Here is a 14,741-nt window from a genome sequence, read left to right as displayed (position 1 = left end):
CACATCTGGTTTTAAATATTGTTATGTTGAAGGAACTGGTCCTGTTCAGTGTGTGGCTCTTTCCTAACACACTTTTTGTGTCTCCACTGTGTGTTTTCCTCTTAGATGGGACAAAAAAAATATACAGATTCCTTACAATACAAGACTCCTCTTACAAAATACAAGACTCTTCTTAATAACAGTAGGACATGGAGGTTCTGGAGCAAGTCCAGAGAAGTGCAATGGAGGTGGGGAAGAGTCTGGAGCACAAGCCTGATGAGGGGTAGCTGAGGGAGCTCTTGGGAACTCCAGAAAAGGAGGCTCAGGTGAGACCTTACCACCCTCTACAACCACAATCACGGCAGGGTGTAGCCAGGTCAGGCAATCAGAGACAGGACAAAGGGACATAGTCTCCAGCTGCACCTGGAGAGGTTTGAGTTGGACTAGGGAGAAATTTCTTCACGGCAAGGAGTGGTTAGACATTGGAACAGGCCTGCCCAGGGAGGTGGGGACATCACCTGAAGGTGTTTAAGGAAAGAGTGGACATAGCACTCGGTGCTCTGGTCTGGCTGACGTCGTGGTGTTGGGTCGAACTCGATCATCTCAGAGATCTTCTCCAATCGTTTCTCGTTTTGGTTTTGGTTTTTTGTTTGTTGGGGTTTTTTTGTTTTTTTGGTTTTTTTTGCCGGTCCGAGGCAGCGGAAAGCCCATCCCACCTCAGCGCTGAGGGCGGTGCCGACCACTCCCCCTCAGCGGCGCAGCAATGGCGGCCCTGGCCGGCGTGAGGGGGCGAGGAGTGGCCCCGCCCCGCCCTCACGCCCCAAAGGCGGGAAAGGCGCCGCGCAGGCGCAGGGCGAGGCCGGAGCAATGGCGCCGTGCGTGTGGGAGCGGGGGGTCCCGGCATGGGCTGAGGGGAGCGGGGATGTCTGTGGGGACAGAGATCCTGAGGGGCGAACCCCCGCGCTGGGGGTCACTGGGGTTTCTGCGAGGAGCACTGGCGGTGGGTGGGGTGTCCTCGGGCAGCGGTGTGGACGTGCAGGGTGTTTGCGCTGGCAGAGGTTTAATGGTGCATTAAACTCCAGGGGTGCTGGCAGGTGAATACAGGGGTTGTTCGTGAACCTGCTGCCAGCTTTCAGGGGCGAAGTGGGAAAAAGGTAAAATTCCACGTGGTTGCGAATAGCTGTGGTACAAGTTGTTATCTGCTCGCTTGTGTTCCCCTTTAGCACAGAGGCGTCGAAGCAGCAGGCGCAGCTTATGGAGGTGCTGAAGAAGGAGGTGAGGGCCATGCTGATCGCTGCCAAGGCGGGCTTGACGCCGGAGCAACTGGAGGAGCAGTACATGGCCATGGTCTGCAAACCTCTCCCTCTGCGTGACCTGGGCTTCCAGTCCACCCTGGAGCTGGTGACACAAATGCCTGAAGTTGTCCAAATCTGTTCTTCTAAGAATGGTGCTTTAATCCTCAAAGGTAAGGTTTTGTTTCCAAATGGGTGGAGGAGTTGTTTGGAGCCTCATACTGGAGTGATGTTCAGATGTGCAGAACTGTATGTCACATATCTGTTAATCTATTTCTCATACAACTCTGGTTAATTTTTTTGTCTTTGATATTTCTTCTTGTATTTTGATCTGTCTTTTAACACTTTGGTGCTCTTCTCTCCTCAAAAAACCATGCTTCTAGTTATTTTTGCACACTTTTTCACCCTGCACTTAGTTTAGAAACTGAGATAACATTTCCTTGTGTGTACACTAGAACTGGTACGTATCACTTTTTCCTGTAAATGCAAGCTACAACAGGAGCCAAAACCAGGGATGGGGCCTCTTGAGAGCAGCTGTGAAGGTTTCTGTACCTGACCCCATAGGAAGCTTAGCCTGTATCAAATAACCTTTTTCATTTTCTTTTTCTTTGGGGAAGAGTTGTGACAACAAATGGCAGTTATCAGGAGTTGATTGGGAAAGGTGAAATGGTTGGGGGCTTTTTGAGTGCTACAGTAACACAAGAAAAAGTTGTTTAGAAGCTTGGAAAAGACCTGGGCTGTTCTCCAGGAAGACCTTTGGGCAGAGGGTGTTCTGTAGTGAGAGTTTACTGTGATTCTGCTTCCCCAGCAAAACTCTCAGCAGCTTGGCTTTTGTTTGTTATCCTGCATCCAAGAATTTGACCTGCCTTCCTGCCTGGTCTGAATTTCTGGGGATGAGGGTGCAAACTGGTTGCTGGCTTTTAAAAATAGTTCAGTCCAGTTTGCAAAGGGCAAGGTTGCTGGAAATCAGCCGTGGTTTAGTGTGATTGCTTTTGAAGGAGACAAGTGCTTCTGGAAGGGGTGTGGAGAAGAGGAAAGAAAGGAATGAAGAGGAGCTTTGCCAGTGTAGAGCTTTTAACAGTTCATTGTTCTGGTTGTCTGTTTATTTCTTTCTGTTGCAGCCATTGCAGATGACTCCACCAAAGGCATTGCCAGGCTGGTTGCCAACCAGAAAGTAAAGACCCGCAAGGCATCAAAGAAAACTTCTATGAAGGCAAATTCCACTTTTCCCACTAAAAACTCTAAGAATCCACAGAGTTTCCATACTCTGAGTGCTGGGACTCCTGTCCTGCCAGCAGTGGTGAAGGCTGAGCTGCAGGACCTGCTGAGCTCCTCACCACTTCTGCTGGCAGACTTGGACAAGGCTTTCCTCAGACGCTTTGGCCGGGCGTTCCAGTACAGGCAGTACGGATTTTTGTCCATGTTTGAAGTCCTCAGGAGCATGTCTGATTCCATTGCTGTTGAGCAAACAAAGGCAGGTTCCTTGCTGGTCCTGAGGAAGTACTTGGCAAGCAAGATAGAACAGCAAGAAGTGCCTCAAAGTGAGGCTGAGGAAGAAGAGATGCCTCAAAGTGAAGCTGAGGAGGAAGAGGGGCCTCGAGGTGAGGCTCAGGAAGAAAAGGTGCCTCAAGATGAGGCTCAGGAAGAGGAGGTGCTGCAAGGTGAGGTGGTATGTTTAAATGAAAGCACCTAGCTCTTCCAAGCTCTGTGGCCAAGCAGCATTTCCAGTTGCTGCAGAAGTCCTGATTCCCCTGGGCTTTGGCACAGAAGGGCTGTTGAGTGCTGCAGAAGCAGTTGTCCTGGTAGCAGAGAATTTCCAGGAAGGTTTTTGGCCCTGTTTTGTGGTGTGAGGTGAAAGGAGGGCTGATTAGCCCATTCAGAGTATGGACTTGCTGAATGTGTGTGTAGGACTGGAATTTCTAGTCATTCCAGTGATAGGTGAAAAAGGGTCTTCTCAATGTCTGCTCTGCAGGCTGGTAAAGCTTTTGCCATACACTTTTTGAGACTGAAGATTTGGCACTGGCCTGAAAGGCATGGCTGCAGTGTTCCACAAAAGAGACAGGACTGCAGATACCCTCATCGTTCCCATAAAACCTATGGGAGAGGGTGGATAATCACATACAGTTCCTCCCAAATTCACAGCTTTTCCAGGGAAAATACATTTTAACATTATTCTAGCAATGGATTTTAACCTTCAGCTTGCTTACAAGAGCAAGTGATTCTTGTTTTGTTTTAACTTGCTGACAGTGAATCCTCATTAATGTGTTCACTGTGAATGCTGCCAGTATTGAGGAAAACAACACTAATGCTTTCAGACTTCCATTTTTTTATGTTTTTCATTTCTGCTTAATATGCAACACTGTATCAGCCCAACAAAGAATAGCAGCCAAATTATTGTCTTTGCAGCAGCATCTGCAGCTGAGGTGCCTTCTTTGGAACCCACCTGTGAGACAAAGAGCTGCTACCAGGCAGCAGCTCTGATGGATTCAGAGCCAGTGCAAACACAAGCAGTAGATTTGGGTGATCACCTCAAACAGGTAAGTGGCTGGACAAATGATCTGTAGATTTTTCATGGCCGTTTCAAGGGGTGATATTCTTTTTACTATCTTTGTTTCTATTGAGTTTGCATGGTTGAGGCACCACTGCTTCCAAACTTTTGTTTTAGATGTCTCTGGAGGCAGCTAGACTCACAATTACCTGGTGGATAGCTTTATGTGCCATCCAAAGGCAGTCTTTTTCTGGTCTCCTTCTGATCTTGAGGTCTGTCAGATCATCCAGGCCAGTTAAGTGTTATCTTTCTCACTTACAAGAGTGGTGATACCTTTTGATATAGTTACTTGTAACTGGACTTTGATAACTTCGTTGTGAGACCAGTTATGTGAAATTTCCCCTGCTGCTCTTGCCAGGGCTTCAGTGTCAGCCAGTTTGACAGAGCTGGGGAATGTTCCTCAGTGACTTTGATTCCTGCAGTCTCAAGTCTGCTATTTGGTAGGAAATGATCATTATTTTGTTTTGTTTAGCAGGGGCTGGAAAATAGCAGTGCAGAGGCTTTGAACTGCCAAATCTTTTTGGAAGAATTTATTTGTTCCTCCTTTATTTTTTTTTTCTTTTGAGCACCTTTAGGCCTTCTTTTTCTCAGGAAAATCCTCCTGCTTAGAGTTGTTTCCTCTGCCAAGCTTGTCTTGTGGCTATACCCAGCTGTACAATTGGAGCTTAGAGGCAGGGAAAGAATCCCAAGGGTTCTTCCTGACTTTGGTGTTTTGTGTTCTAATGAGCTTGGAAGCCTGCAGCTAGGAGTTGGACTTTGTGTAGCACTTGAGAGATTTTTGGCAGCCTGTTCTGATCCTTTAAAGAGATTTTAGTTTGGTGTGATGAGGTCCACAAGGAATTGCCCTGGGTCAAACCACAAGTCTGATTGTGTGAAGGCAATGAAAGAGAGGGTATGGTCTAGGTAGCCCCAGATTTTTGTTCCTAGGTATTGCAGACCATTTAACGATCCTGGCAAGACAAGATTTGCAAGATGTTTGTACAACTCCTGTTTGTTATGAAACACCAGGTGTGCTGTGTTGTTTTTAAAAAGCTCTAAAGAGGAGGAAAGCAGTTTAGAATGTGTTTGTTTGAGTGTGTAGTGGACATTTGTTCATCAGGATGCTGCAAGGTAGAGGGGAACGATGCAGCCTGATCCCTGCCCTGCTGCCAGGTATCCTGGAAGTGTTTTCAGGGTCAGATGGGGCACAAGGGCTGAGTCCATCTGCTCAGTTCCAAGAAGGATAAAGAAGACAGAGCTGCTGCTCTCAGGAGCTTTTTCTTGCTGCCCTGACAGAAGGAGAAGTGTCACCCACACCACTCTTGGCAGCTGCCAGTCCAGCTTGGAGCAAGGAGTCAGCCTCTCTTGCAAGTCGAGCCTCTTACAAAGCCTGATTTTACATTGTGTACACTTGCTTTATCTCTTTATAGCTTTGTTGCATTTTGTGAGCTTCTTTTCAAGTGCACATCCCCTAAGTCTTTCAAATAAATGTCTGTTGTCACTAACAATATGTGAGCAAGCATATAAAGCTCATGTGTGCCCTTAACAATCTGACCTGAAGAGCTTTATCAGAGCAAAATTGGCACTTAAAAATGCCACCATTTACAGGGACTACATAGAGGAAATCTGTGAAATTTGTAAGGGGTTTCTAGAGGTGATGCTGCTGCTCAGGCAGAATTCCCTCAGTTGCTCTGAGACTCAAAAATGTTAACTCACTGTTTAACTCAAAGGTTTTAGTCAAAATTTCTAGCTCCAAAAAAATGGAGGGCTTTACTCAGTCTGCAGAAGGAGAGACCAGGGAAGTGGTCACAGCACCAAGCCAGAATTCAAGAAACATTTGGAAAATCCTCTCAGGCACATGGTGGGATTCTTGGGGTGGTCCTTTGCAGCTCTAGGAGCTGGACTTTGATGATCCTTGTGGGTGCCTTCTAACTCAGAATATTCTATGATTCTATGATCTGCATCTTTACAAAGTGATTAAGAGAGCCACTATTGCAAAACTCCATTGTTTGCAGATGAATTTAGAAATAAGCAACAAGGAGTGTGCTGGAATATGAATTACCCACACCTTGCCTGATGTTTGATGCAGTGATAATTTGTACTGTGCTCACAATAAGTAAAATTGAAGTAGTTTTGACTTGAAGCATTGGAGAAGGGCTCTCTGCTGGCACAAAGGAAAGCTCTTGAGGCAGTGAAAGTAGTTGATGTTGGATTGAGGCTCCCATCCATACTACTTCAAGTGAAATAATGTTTTCAGCAGTTAGAATAATGAAAAATTGAAAGCTGTTTGAACAGTTCACTTGTACAGATGTGTCTAAAGTGAGAAAAGAACAGAAATTGTAGATTTTGACTGATTTTGTCTTTGGGAAGTAGCTCTAGTGCGAAAGTGGGATGCATTCATGTCTTCTGTCACTTGGGAATTGTTTTCAGATAGTTTTGCTGGTTCAACCATGTATTTTTTCATGGTTATGGAATATAGAAATAATACCTTTTCAGTAAAATCCAGCAAAAAGGTGGGTTGGGTTTGGGGTTTGATTTTGTTTTGCTTTTTAGGCAATAGTCATTCACTACTTTTGTCTAAATATGTGACCTGACTTCAATTCCTCTCCTTTATTCCTTGCAGGAGTATGAGCAAGGTATTTTTGTTGCACCCCTCTTAACACTGGAGGGAAGAAAGAAATAGAGTGTGAAAATGATTGTTTCTATCACAGGGAAAGTTTTCATCCAAGTTTGCCCAATTTGTTGTGATTCTCTGCTACTCAGTAATTCACAAGTCCCCAGGAAAGCAGAACTATTTTTTAAATTAATGGGAAGGCCAATTATGTGTGTTCAGTGCATGATGAGACATCTGAGTGCCACCTCCCCCTTATCCCCTTGTAGCATCAAGGTCTTGAGCAGTTTCCACCGACTCCAGAAATCCCTCCAGATGCTGTTCAGGACAGAAGCCTTTGCAGTTTGCCTCCTCTGAGGAGAAGGTGCTTGGTGGGAGTGATTGTGGAATTCGTCGTCTCTCCCAGCCAGTTCTACATCCACGTCTGCAGCACAGAAGCATCCTATAAACTGCAGGATCTGATGTTTGAGATGAGGTGGGAGCATGCTGTGGCAGTGTTGGTGCTGAGGGGGCAGGACTCCCAGCATTGCTGATGGTCTTTGCTGGCTTCCTGGCTTGGTACAGAGATGCTGGTGCTGTCCCCAAAATGTGCATCCTTTTAACTAGCAAGCACTAAGTGTGGTCACAGCAGCTGCTGTGGTTTGTCTGTGTCCCAGCAGTTCTGAACTTTGTAAGCCTGGAAGGGTTATGGAAAGGAACTTGGAGGGTTCCTGCCTTGTCTGTGCAGCTGTTTTTAATATGCTCAGTAAAGGCTTTTACTTCCACCTCCAACACTGCACCTGGGCCAGTAGTGCAGAACCTGGTTCATGAGAAATGCTGATATATCAAGGTAATGGTAAAAAAGTAATGATTAGGATGGTTCTGTTTAGCCTTTAATCCCCATTAATTAACTTTTTGTTGGATCCCCAAGAGTATCATTCAAATGTTGAAATTTTGGGGTTACAATTTGATTCTTATTTCAGTTTTAAGTGTGGCAGAACAGAGATATATAAAGGGTCTGTTAAAACAGCTCCTGAAAATTCATATCATGGGGACTTTAAAAAGTCAGGATTCTTTTGATGCCCCATATATTTCTCCTTGTCCATCTCCTGCATCCTCCTAAGGCTGGTTTCTCCCTGTCATCTTTTACAGACACGTTTACTCACATAAAGTTGCTTCTGATAAATACATCATGCCTGAGTCTGCAGTGAGGCCTGGGCAGCTCTGCTGTGTCATGGTCTCCAAGTGGTGGTACCGTGTCATCATCCACCGTGTCATCAATGACCAGGAGGTAGAGGTGTTCTGTGCAGACTATGGACACCTCCAGATTGTCCAGAAGTCTTGGCTGAGATTCCTCAAGTAAGTGAATTGCACATGGGCAGCAGAATTGCAGAACAGCTGAGGTTGGGTTAGGTTTCTGGAGGTCATCCTGTCCAAGCTCCCTAGAACAGGCTGCCTAGGACCATGCTGAGATGGTTTTTGAATGTTTCCAAGGATGACAATTCCATGACCTCTCTGGGCAACCCATTCCAGTGCTTGGTCACTCTCCTGGTAAAAATGACACTTTCCAGCTGGTCCACACTGGGCTGATGCTTGGTGTTGTTCTTCCCCAAGTGCAGAACTTTGTTGAACTTGGTGAGGTTCCTGACTGTACGCTTCTTTATCCTGGATGGCCACCTGACCCTCAAGGGCATCAGCCACTCCTGCCAGTTTTGTGTCATCAGCAGACTGAGGGTAGACTCTCCCCCATCCCCCAGGTTGAAAATGAAGACATAGAGCAATACTGGGCCCAGCACTGGCCCCTGGGGTGCACTGCTAAATCCTTTCCTGTCATTCTTCAGTCTGTCCTCTTGTTGCTGTCTGTCACCTCAGGGCAAGCTCCCTAATGCTCCTTCCTGGGTTGCATGAATGGATACAAACATTCTCCTGAAGGCACATCCCCCAGGTAGCAATGTCAGAGGTCCATTTTCTCTGCACTTCAGCACATTTTCCATATTTGTGTCTTCCCCCTCATTTGCCTCTCCTCATGCCTGGCTGTTGGCATTCTTTGGTTCAAAATTAATGGTTCTCTATCTGTAACTTTGTCTCCACAAGGGGTTTTGATGGGAATGTGCTTGGGCCAGGGAATGAATAAGGGACCATTTGTTATTGCTGGTTTTGCTGTGCCAATTCTCTGGATATGGAGTATTTTCTGAAGTTGCTGTTGGGTTTGTCATGAGAGCACAATCCAATGTATGCTTCTGCATTCCTAAACTGGTAGTAAAACCAGAAGAGGAGGAAGTTCTGCTCTTCTGCTGCTTGATCCCTGCTTTTGCTGTAATGGTTTTGCTTTGTATTTTAGGTGGCACTACTTGAAGCTCCCTGCTCAGGCCATCCCGTGTTCCTTGGCATGGGTGAAACCTGTGGAGGTGGGTGTCCATGTGCAGTTTTGTTTATTGACATATGTAGAGGAGTTACCAAGTAGAGGTTGCCTATTTCTCCTGCCAAGGGCAAACATTTGGATGAAGTCAGGTCCTGTTGATATTTACAGCAGAATTAGTGCTGTTATGTTCAGCAGAGTGTGCTGGGTGAGTGTCTGCTCTACAGGCAATCACCCTTTCTGTGCTTTCCTTGCCATCAGAGCATTCTTGCTTCTATTCCTGCAGAAACAGATGGCTACTGTGAAGCAGCACTGCAAACATTTTCCTCTCCCTGCCAGTAGTTCCCCAAGCTCCTTCTGAAGCCTTGGTAGCTCCAAACCTCTGTTTTAAAAACTTATTCTGTAACAGAGCTTTAAGTGAGTTGGTTAGATGCACAGCCAGAGTTATAGAGGTCATAAGAAAGTTTCTCTGTGATGGGAAACTTCTTGGTGAAGAAGCCTGAGAAGTGCAATCTCTGAAGGAAAGCATGTGAGCAGAGTTGCTGCCTGTGTGTTTTTAAAGATGTTGCTTTTAAACAGTTTTTTCCCCTGGGTTTTGAGGGTTAATCACAGTTTTCCTTGTGGTGAGGCTTAGCAGCACCTTCCTAAATTTTGATACTTTTAATGTTTGTAAAGTCTTGTGATTCCAGGAATTAAAAAAGAATACCCAACAAACAACTGCATTTTAGGCAATTGGGATAAAATCACTGGTGAATGCCATGGAACTATGTTTGGAAGTAGGTATTTAGGGTGAAAAGGCATTCCCAGTGTAATGAGAATTGCAGGCAGCAATTTTGGGGTAGTTTGGTTTAGTTTCATGCTGGGAAGTTTGTCTGCCTGACTTTCCTGTATTTGTCACTAGCCTGGCCTAGCTCAGTTGGCTTTTGACAAGTGCCCACCACAAGGAAAAGTCTCAAGTGTTGGATTTTGGTCTGTTTATGGTAACTTTACATTGTTTCCTCTTCAGGGTAAATGGTCCAGTGCAGCAATTCTCCTGTTCAAGCATCTCTGTCGCTTCAAGGAGCTTGTGGGCATCGTGGATGAATACGTGGATGGTGTTCTGTACCTCTTCCTGTGTGACACATCCACCAAGGAGGATGTCTACTTCCACTCTGTCCTCAGGGATATGGGATATGCTGATGTCTGTGGGGAGAACATCCCTTCCCAGGTGAGGGAGGAGGCCAGTGCTGCTGAAAGGAAGGGGAAGGGAAGGATCCCTGCCTGGGTGCATGGGAAGATTCTTAGTGAGAAGATTCTTACCTTGAAGCAAGTGGTTTTGTGAAGAGCAAAACTGGTATTCCCTGCTTTCCTGTAGCTTTTCATTATGTGACTGCATCCCAGAGTGTCTGACTCTGTTGAGAGCTTGCTTTTTGGTTAAGGTGGAGTCTGATGGTGCAGCAGAGATGTTCTGTTTAGGAGAACAAACTGTTTTCAGCCTGTCTTCTAGCAATGGATCAAAAGTTGATATGGAAATGGTTTTGGTTTACAAACTATCATATTTTGCCAGTGAAATGTACAGTGCTGGATGGCATAACCATGGTAATTGCCTATTGTCACACCTGTTGTAAGCCAGATCATTTGTGCTTTAGGCTTACCTGTGGCACTGTTTGCATGTCTCAGCTCACTTCCAGTAAGAACTGTGTGGATTATGCAAACCCTTTGAAAGGTACTGCCATAATTGTATATTTCAGCAGAAAGCTGAGTATTACAGCCTGGAGTGCTTCTATCTGTTGTTGCAGAATGCATGTTCTGGCAGGATTAGATCCTGTGATGGTATTTTTGTATGTGTAGGCCAAATTTTGGGGGAGAGGGGCTTTGCTGAGAAATTTTGCTGCTGGCAAAAGAGGAGTTGGTTTTCTTAATAAGGTCATTTCTGCAAGAATTTGGAGCTAACTCTTGGGTGTTGTGCACCTTCACCCATTTGCTGACCTGTTAGAGATTTGCTGCATCCTTTTATTCTTTGTGGTAATTACAATGTAGAGGTTTTTACTGTTCTGGTGTGGTTTTTATTTGTTCTAGGAATTTGAGGAACTGAATCCTTCAGCCTTGTATGTTCAGCCCAGTGGAAAGCAGGGGAATGCTGAAGTGGTGGAGCCAGACCTTCGCTTGCAGCAGGAATCTCGAGATGCAGGCCGTGAAACAGCAACCTTGAAGCTGAATGGGGCTGAACTGTGACCAGGTGAGAGTTTGGCACAGCTGTCATTCCATGAAATCAGCTCCAGGGCTCAGCAGATGTGTCTTGTTTTAGTCCCCTGGAAGTTTTCTGTGGAATTGGTTTTCTGCTTCTATAAAAAGCAAGCAGAAACATAAGATGAAAACTATTATTTATGTGGACCATAAATACCTTTCTAGCTGCCTGTCCTCTGATCCCTTTGCAGACTTCAGGAGTCTGTGTGCTCTCTCTAACCTCCCATATGTGCACCAGAATTGTTCAGTTTGAGAACTCAGAGCAGTGCCAGGCTCTTGTGATCAGTTTGACTTGGCACTTCCGTGGTTTTGCACCCCTGGGAGGCAGGGGCTGTGTGTTTTCCTCTTAGATCTCTGGGGTTTGGCCAAGGATGTGTAATAATTCAGGGTAGTAGTCTGTAAATGCAGGGAAAGTCCCCAAGTGCTAGTGGTGAATATTTGCAGTAAAGGGTCTTGCTCATGCTAAGCTGACCTGAAAGGAAGTGATTTGCAGTCCTGGTTGTTGCTGGGGATGAGGTTCTGTACAACTACAGGTTTGTTAACAAAATAACTCTAAAAGTGAATGTACAGCATATGTGTGTGCTTTACACCTGGGGCATGCTCAAAGAGAAGCCCTTGGCTGTGTAACAGTTTGATCAGCTGCTGAACAGAGAGCTTAAGCAGGGAGTAAACCCCAGGTCTTGAGTGCAGTCTAGGGTAGTACCATTAGAAACACCAGGAGCACTTGTCTACAGGTGATCTCTCCTCTTTTCTGTGTTATTTAAACTGTAGTATTTTCATGAGGCATTTTACTCCAGGCACCAAAACACCTCTCAAGCCAATGTCAGCTGTTGAAGTGTTCAGCAGTGGGGCTGCTCTGGGGCTGTTTCTGACACTGCTCTGAAAGAACAGTAAAAGCAAGTCTAATGCTAGTAATTTGTAAAGTACTCATTTTCTTTAGGTTTTTTTTCTAGGTTTTTTTTCTAGGTTTTTTTTTTTTAGGTTTCTGTGCTAGAGAAACTCTGTGCAAGCTGTGTGTCTTGGATATTAATGTCCTTGCCCTGTCAGCTTATCAAATGAACTGAAAGACACAAACCATCCTGTTACTGTGTGTGTTTGGAAGAAGGTAATGTGGGGAAGACTGCAAATCTTGAGTTTGTGTTTCAAATGCAGGAATCTGGAGAGTTCCTTGCCTAGCTGACTAAAGCAAGATTCATAAATGTCAGACACAGGTGGTGATTTGAAGACTAGAGGAATGTAAATGCATCCTGTCCCTCAGTGGGAATGGTGTGGGTGGCAAGAAGAGAAAAAAATCATCTTGTAGCCTTGTCCTAACACTCATATTTTTTCCTGCATGTTAAGCAGAGGTTTTCAGTGTGCTGCTGGTATCCAGCTGAGTAGTTGGCTAATTGGGCTCTAGTGATGCCTGTCTTGGCATCCTGTCAGCACTGAATTCCTGCTGCCCAGCCATCCTTGCTGCTGCAGGAGTGCCTCACAGTCCCCTTGTGCCCTGACAACTGAAGCAGCCTAGACTGCAAGTACCCAGTTTTTGACCAGCTGGGGTTGAATTGCTGCTTGTCTGTCATTTCACTAGTTATCTCCTTCATACTGAGCTAAAAAATACAAGCATCAGCTCTCATCTGTGGCTGAGACGTGAGTGAGCAGCCCTGAAATGTAAATTTAATTAGAATTCTTAAGCAAAAATGCAGAGGGGCTTCCTCTGACTCAGCTCCTGCCTCCTTGCAGAAACTCCCTCTGTCATTGCCATCACTGGTTCTGCCTGGGGCTGCTGAGAGATGAGACAGCTGTTAATTCTTTGCTAAGATAGAATGCCTTGTGTCTTGTAATAATCTGTGGCTCCTTCCTGCTTGCTGTGGAGGAAAAGCTGCCCTTTGGCCAGGGGGACTGGGGGATTATTGTTGTGTAGTCTTGTTGTTCTGGTTTTTCAATTATCCATTTGCTGACCTTCCACTTCTTTGAAAATTCTGAGAGATAATTAAGATCAGGGCAGCTAATGAGCTGAGTGTGCACTAATTGCACCCTCCCAATTTTATTTTTTTTAACATACATTTGCAGACACCTCATTCTCTTGGAGAGTCCTCAGTGTCTGCTGTCTTAGTCAAGTCAGTGAAAAACCTTTACACCTCCTTTATTTACTCCAGGCAACCAGCAGAAATGAGACAAGATGACCCAGATCAGATAGAAAGTTTTTCCAGCAGGGGCAACTTTGTGAAGCTATCCATCCCTTTCATGCTGTGCCCCCTTGACACTATGAACAGATTCATCAGTCAAAATTGGTTGGCAGAAAGTTGAGCAGTCTGTTACTGTGCTGTGAGTTTGCAGCCCCTCTTGGGTATCCTGAGGCTGGTGCTGCTGGAACAGATGGAAATGTTGATGTTTCTGTGGGCTGGAGATGCCACAATAATAAACAGCTGGATGCAAGGTATTGGGTTGACCTTTGTGCAGCAAAATGGATTTCTGGTTGTTTAATGGGAACAAAATGAATTGAGGGTTAGTTCTCTTATTGTTGGGTTTTGTTCTCTTGTCTAGGCTTTCTGCTGCTTGCATGCAGAAGTATTTGTTTCTCCATTCCAGTGTTCATTTCATACTGAGTCTCCCAGTCTCTCAGTCATAGGGAACTAAAGCATTTTGTAAACCCTGTGAGTTCCCTGGGTGGGTGCTTGTCTTCTATCTTCCAAATGATGGAAGAATTTACACCACCCATACGAGAGTTGCTCAGTTTACAAGGTGGATTAAGTGACTTGCCAAAGGCAGTGGCTGTTTATGCCTTGGGACTTTCTCTCTAGAGTTCCCTAGGTAAAACCTACTGAATTCACATCTGATTTCCCACCTCTGGGGAAGTGGAGGTGGAGCAGCAGGAGGAGAGGGCTCCTTGCATTAAACCATGTCAGACTCATCAAACAGGTGTGCAGTAGCAAATCTCCTTTCCATGGCCTGGTGAAGTCCAGGCAAAAAGGATTTCAGTCTACACTGGAGCTCTTGGATTTGCTTGTGTAGCTTTGATCTTTCTTTTCTGTGTTCCTTTATGCAGATGAAGAAAACAGGAAGACCAACACCTTCCCAGGAGTCTCATGGTTGGCCTCTGCCATGCCCTGGGCTCTGTGACCAAGGGCCACCTCAGGAACTGTGTGTCCCTCCTGCCCTGCTCTCTGCAGTGTTGGCAGCTGCACAATTGGCCACTTCCCATGCCTGCTTCAGTGGCTGCCCAGCCTGAGAAGGAAGGTGTGATAGGAGGGGACAAGCTGGAGCTGCTGCCAAGGAAGGCTGGCTGGAGCAGCACAGGCTCTCTGTATGACCCTGCTGTAGGGTTTTTGGTTTTGTTTTTTTTGTTCAGAAACGTTTAATCCCTTGAAAAAACCTGGAGTGTGGTATCTCAGGTGTGCCCAGCATGTGTGATAAATGTTAGTTTTACTTTCAGGTAAAAGTTTTTGTTGTACCAGTGGTGTACTGAGTTACTGCTCTTTAATATAATGGTTCAGGAGAACATCCAAGTGTCACATTGTGTTATGTATCCTTTAAGAGAGGGAAATTGGCTGCCCATCCCTCCTTCCTTCAGTGCATGAGCTGTTTTGGCATTGTGTGGGGATGTGATTTTGGTTTTTAATACAGTGGCTGCTCTACACGCTCCTTGCTGTGAGAAGAGCTGAAGAAACCTCCTTCCCCAAGAAGAAGATGCTGTGATTTGTTGGCTGTCATGTGTACAAAGTGTCAGGAATCTCATCTTAAAGAAATGGAATAAAATCTGTAAGGAATCCAGTGAGAGAGAGC

At 45.5% G+C, this 14,741-nt stretch overlaps 1 protein-coding gene across 3 annotated transcripts; it reads left to right on the top strand.

The window, feature by feature from the left end:
• Positions 1–554: 554 nt before the first annotated feature.
• On the top strand, positions 555–14,139 carry TDRD5 (tudor domain containing 5). Of its 3 annotated transcripts, none has more exons than XM_071435869.1 (10): positions 555–854; positions 1,203–1,444; positions 2,393–2,932; positions 3,678–3,808; positions 6,679–6,884; positions 7,541–7,747; positions 8,730–8,796; positions 9,754–9,954; positions 10,806–10,965; positions 14,005–14,139. In XM_071435869.1, the coding sequence occupies exons 1-9, from the start codon at positions 847–849 to the stop codon at positions 10,959–10,961; spliced, it is 1,758 nt and encodes a 585-aa protein (XP_071291970.1). In that variant the 5' UTR covers positions 555–846; the 3' UTR covers positions 10,962–10,965; positions 14,005–14,139. The 3 variants fall into 3 exon arrangements, with proteins under 3 accessions (XP_071291970.1, XP_071291969.1, XP_071291968.1); XM_071435868.1 differs by having other exon boundaries at positions 833–854; positions 3,681–3,808; XM_071435867.1 differs by lacking the exon at positions 14,005–14,139 and having other exon boundaries at positions 833–854; positions 10,806–10,969.
• The last annotated feature ends 602 nt before the right edge of the window (positions 14,140–14,741 follow it).

The sequence above is a fragment of the Agelaius tricolor genome, unplaced genomic scaffold (assembly GCF_023055355.1).
Source record: "Agelaius tricolor isolate 1412-34295 unplaced genomic scaffold, bAgeTri1.0.p SCAF_11, whole genome shotgun sequence".
NCBI lineage: Eukaryota > Metazoa > Chordata > Aves > Passeriformes > Icteridae > Agelaius > Agelaius tricolor.
The sequence above is the reverse complement of the archived record's forward strand: the minus strand, read 5'-3'. Positions and strand labels throughout refer to the sequence as shown.

Coding starts and splice junctions, on each gene's coding strand:
- TDRD5 (XM_071435869.1), top strand. Junction 2,933..3,677: donor GGAAGAGGAGGTGCTGCAAG/GTGAGGTGGTAT, acceptor TTGTCTTTGCAG/CAGCATCTGCAGCTGAGGTG. Junction 8,797..9,753: donor CATGGGTGAAACCTGTGGAG/GTGGGTGTCCAT, acceptor TTTCCTCTTCAG/GGTAAATGGTCCAGTGCAGC.